At 43.0% G+C, this 5,535-nt stretch overlaps 1 protein-coding gene across 1 annotated transcript; it reads left to right on the top strand.

Moving 5' to 3' along the window:
- Positions 1–3,713: 3,713 nt before the first annotated feature.
- On the top strand, positions 3,714–4,463 carry LOC128667542 (uncharacterized). Its single transcript, XM_053737916.1, has one exon. It carries the CDS (start codon positions 3,714–3,716, stop codon positions 4,461–4,463), a length of 750 nt encoding a protein of 249 aa, XP_053593891.1.
- The last annotated feature ends 1,072 nt before the right edge of the window (positions 4,464–5,535 follow it).

The raw sequence follows: 5,535 nt of genomic DNA, 5'->3' as shown, positions 1-5,535 counted from the left end.
ACGTGCAACCTCGTGCTTGAACCGCTTCGCTTATTATCCTTGTGTAATATAAAATAAAATCGCTACGCTAAATTATCCTCAATATTTAGACAGTACATCAAGGCTGCTATTTATTGAGAATAAATAAATTGTTTTTGTGACAATAATTAATTGTTAATTAATTATCAGTGAATTAACCGCTACTGACCACGTGTCAATTTTATACGTGAATAAGATGACTGAGTTGCATTCGCTATCGCGTATAATTTATCTAGTCGCATTCGCTATTAATCATAATTCTCATAATTTTTAAGTGTAAATAAGCGTAAATAAATCTATAATTTATTTAGTGACAAAATCTGTGTAATTTCTAATTGTTTAACCAACCTCGCCTAAACCAGATCCATTTAGTTTATTCGCTCATTTTACAACAACAAACATCTCAGTTTTGCCAGTATAAATAGTTATCATTTCTAGAAGATAATTTGTTAAATTTTTGTATTATTACTCTCCTTTTTCCTTTACCAATAAATTGATGTCAAATTTCGGAAGCCGCGGAATTTTGGGTATAGAGGACTTAATCAATTCGAAATAATTACAAAATTAAATTGTATCGAGAGCAAGAACGAAAGCGTGGTCGTTGTATTGTAAGCGTGGTGGTTTGGTCCAAAAGTGGCCAAGATGGGCCGGGCAAGCATACAGCGACCTTTCCGCGGTGCCACCATAAGTACCGTAAGAAAAACTACGATGTCACTGCCGATCCAGAGGGACATTACTGTGTTTTTGGGAAAGAAAGAAAGACTGAAAGAGCGGTAATCTCTCAGAGAACCGACTCAAGTATCCAAGGGTTCGGGATACATAGATACATAGAAACATATATACATATACAATGGTACAAAATACCAAAACGAATGTACAAATATTGGGCGTTCGCGTGCGCGCACCCTGGAGTAAAGTGAATCAGGAAATAAACTAAGACGTCATGTTGCTTACTTCGTTTAAGCAACTTATGACTTTCGGATACCATTTCTTGGACACAAGATTTGACTAAGGATCAGTCAGGAAAGTACAAAAGTAGAATAGTACAATAATACAAAAGATCAAAAGCAGAATGAACGTTCCCATTCCCTAGAGCAGCTTGAAAGCCGGTGGACCGCAGGGCCAAACTAGCTGAGAGCCCTGCTCGCATGGAAAAGGCCCAAGAGACTCAGACATCAAACTGTTGTTTAAGGCGTTAACCTCGAGGTCAGGGACTTCGGTTCTCACTACTTACGGGGCGATGGTTCAGATAGTCCCGAGCTATGACCACTTAGTTCATAAGTGGACGGCTACGTGGATAAGGTAACTTAGCTGATATAGGTTTCAGTGGCTCGGAGTACAAGCCGGGGTCCTTGAGAATGTAAGTTCATGCCGGATCTTGAAATATATATATAAATATATAAAATATTCATAAGTTTAAAATTCTCGAAGAGGGCAATATAACCCCCCCCCCCCCAATAAGACCACAAGGGGAAGAAAAGTGATGCGCTAGGGTGTGTGCGCGCGGACACCAATAAGTCAATAAGTCAATAAACAACCATGACCATCTAAATTTGGCGGGAAATTTCAAAATCTCAAAACATATATGTTCCTCAGAAAGACGACTTTGATTGGTTATCAAAGTGAAGTGTAGTCCAATCTTGTGGGCCAAGGCGTTACACAAGCCTGAGTGACTACACATACAATAACGGAGCAAAGACTCCAAAAGAATACTACGATTCTGTGAACTCAAGGAAGTTACACAGACCTGAGATGGTATTCATTTGAACGAAAAGAGGCTTAAAATCCTCGTATAGTACCACAATCTTGTGGACCCATTAGGGTTACGCGAGCCTGAGCGGGTACTTCTCAGCCGTCCCAAATCTCTTCCTTAGAAAGATCAACCTTTAAGTTGAAAGGAGGGATGAGGGTCAGGAAAGGCATTCTACATCATTGCTTCCATGCAAATAACTCAGGCGGAAGTAACTCAGGAAAAGCAGCGCACGTTCGATTCGGAGGCTTTTAGGCCGTCCCGTTCCGAAAATGGATGTGTTATAATTTGTACTTGTACAACGCTGTTGACCTTTGTTACCGAAACTACGAGCAGGAAGTAATGTTGTAGGATGTAACAGCCTGTGTGCGAGTAGGATTCCAACGGGACGGAATTCGAAAGGACACCGGCTTGGGGTGGTAGCCCAACGCTGCCAACCCCTAAAAGTGATGCCAATCACTCAAAAATCAATGGAAACTTGAATGATTTGTTGAATATATACAAAAGTGATAAGGCCTGCTCCCCTTGGGAAAGCGGGCTTTTCACTTTAATCGATTTCGAATATATAAGTAATTAACTAGCTTCATGGCCTACAACATGAGGCAAAATTTTTCACTTTAATCGATTTTGAACGATTGATGATTATAAGTGGATAAATGGTCTTGGGGTCCTTGGAACCAGGGCCATTTTTTTTCACTTTAATCGATTTTTTTGAACGCAATGATAGTCAAAAACTATTACATGTCGACAGTGGACTGATACCACCGCAAATAGGCCCAACTCTGCAAAAATTTTTGATTATCATACAAATTGCAAAAGCAATAAGTATAAAATGTTCATGCAAAAGCGGACAAGTATCAGCTCCCAGACAAACCTAACCCCTTATCCTTCCCTCTTCCCCAAACACTAATTACGCTTTTCTCTTCCACAGGTAGCAGCAGCAACTCTAATTAAAACTTTTCTCCCTATAGGTACAACCAGGAGTTTAGCGACTCAAATAGCTACAAAAACAAAACATGGCAGTTCACTTTCTTGAAAAATTATCCGCACTAATGGACCGGCGTTCGGATTGTGCGAGTCCGGTCCTCAAGGGACAGGAAGGTCATGGAAATAATCAAACTAGGAATTCCACGACAACATTATCACCACCAGCAACGACAACCAACATCACGCTCGTTCGAAGGAGTGCCAGAGTGGCAAGCCGTGTTTTTGCTACCAATTTGATCGCTAAGCCCCTGGTACCCCCGCTGATAATCATCGGCACGACAATCGGGAAACGCGGACGCGCACGGGTAAAATCACGCGACCAAGTAACTTAGAAAACGCGAAACGGGAAAAACCTAAAGAAAGTTCACTAGCAGACGGGAAAAATTGTTCGCGGGGCACAAACCGACGTGAGTGTCCGGGGTCGAGTAACTTAGCCCACGGTAACCTCGCAACACAAAAAGAAACAACAGAAGGGCTCGGTACGCGAAATTCCACCCCCCCCCCCTCTAACCCGACAGAGAGAGAAGGAGGAGAGAGAGGATTGAACGCTAATGGTGTTCGAGTCTTGCAAGTAAACTTGCGAAACGATAAGGCGGGAACACTGGAGACAGGTGTCTTGTGAGAGGAGGAACGAATTGATGTTCTTCTTCTGCAAGAGCCGTACGCAGCGGTGAATAACAAGTGTTTTAGAATACCTGGTTTTGGCAGCAATGGACAAATTGCAGCTACAACTGAGGAAAGGCCATTTGCGGCTATTTGCTTAACTAACCCGAAATACAAGATGATTTACATCTCACAACTAAGTACATAACACTGCGTATGCGCTCAAATTGTGGGTCCAGACATTTCTCTCTACGTGGTATCGTCATACTTCCAGTGTCGCGAAGAAATAGAAATTCACATCACGCAACTAGAAAAGGTAGCTCAGGCATTAAGGGGAAAGAAGGTATTATTTGGGATGGACGCGAATGCTAGGTCTATTAGATGGGAGCCAGAAACAAATGAGAAAGGGAAGAGATTGGAGGACTTCATAGATGATTATGAGCTAGAGATTCTGAACAAAAAGAGGGAGGGCCCAACTTTTTCATCAACCTCAGGAGAGTCATACATAGATGTCACCTTAGCTACCCCAAAACTTGTACGGTACGCACAAAACTGGTCCATCAGACGCGAGTGGGTGCAAAGCACCGACCACTATGCGATAGAGATCAGCCTTGGAATTCCAAGAGACGGGGAGGGCCTCGATGGGGCTGAACCCAAGCGTTTCAACATTGTGTTGGCCGATTGGGAGAAGTTCCATGAGAAACAACCGGAACTTGCAAGAGTGAATCTTGAAGGTCTGGCGCTTGAATCGGTCGAGGATGTGGAAAGGTATGTCGTTGTACTCACTAAAACGATCATAGAGTCATGTGAATTTGCTATCCCACGGAAGAAGCCGCACAAAAAATCATACCCGTGGTGGACCAGAGAACGAACAAGAGAAAAGAGAATGGTTCACAAAGCCAGGAGAAGACACCAGAGGGAGTTGGAAGTAGAAAAAAGGACTGAACTCAAAAAAAAAAAAAAATTACTTGACACTTTGCAAGACATACTCAAAACACGTAGAAAAACAGAGAGAAAACAGTTGGCGAGAGTTTGTCACGTCGAACGGTACCAAGGAGCCCTGGGGCAACGTTTACAAGCTCCAGGCAGACAAACACCAAGTTAACAGAATGCTCACCACACTCCGGCGTGACGGACAATCCACAGACAGCTTTAAGGACACAGCTAGCTGCTTTCTCAAGACACACATTGTAGATGATAACCCAGAGGAAGAAACGGAAGAGCAAATAACAACGCGAGTAAATTCAGAGACGCCACCAGACACCGCGGACGCCGATTCATTCACCCCGCGCGAACTCTACAAAATTCTAAAGATCCTTAAAAATGGAAAAGCACCCGGAACAGATTTAGTGGAGAATGAGGTGATGAAAAAGGCGGGAGTAATTTCGTCAGGGAGTTCTTAGAACTATATAATAGATGCTTAGAGTTAGGAGTTTTCCCAACGTCATGGAAAGAGGGTGGGATTATCATGCTCCTTAAGAGTAGTGACAAAGACGCGAGTGACCCTAAATCATATAGGCCAATATGTTTACTTTCGGTAATCGGGAAGGTATTTGAGAGGCTAATCAAGTCGAGACTCACCACCATAGTCTTAGCTGGGGATAAGATCTCCAGTCAACAATTTGGCTTTATGGCTAAAAAGTCGACTGAAGATGCAATCGTTGAGATGCGTCGCTTGCTAGATTCGACAACAGAGAATCTGGCAATCGGACTACTCTTCGATATTTCTAGCGCCTTTGACAACGTGTGGTGGCCGCGAGTACTCGAAGGATTGAAGAAAAGAGAATGCCCCATAAATGTATATAGGGTAGTTCAGAGTTACTTCGAGGATAGGACAGTCTCACTGTCATGGGGATTTGGGAAAGAGAATAAAAAGCCAACAAGGGGTTGCTCACAGGGATCAGTATTAGGGCCTTTATTTTGGAACATTATGTTCGATGATTTGCTTAAGGAACTAGAATCAACTGAACACGGGAGTAAATTTGTAGCCTATGCTGACGACCTCCTCGTCATCATAGAAGGCACCTCACGTGCCGATATTGAGAGAAAGGGGCAAAGGACAGTAGACTCGATACTGAAATGGTGTCATTCCGCAAAACTTACATTGTCGGAGCCCAAGATCGAGGCAATATTCCTCAAGAGAGAGTACACCCGACGTGGTTCACGCAAAGACAAAG

Source organism: Microplitis demolitor, chromosome 4 (assembly GCF_026212275.2).
Source record: "Microplitis demolitor isolate Queensland-Clemson2020A chromosome 4, iyMicDemo2.1a, whole genome shotgun sequence".
NCBI lineage: Eukaryota > Metazoa > Arthropoda > Insecta > Hymenoptera > Braconidae > Microplitis > Microplitis demolitor.
The sequence above is the reverse complement of the archived record's forward strand: the minus strand, read 5'-3'. Positions and strand labels throughout refer to the sequence as shown.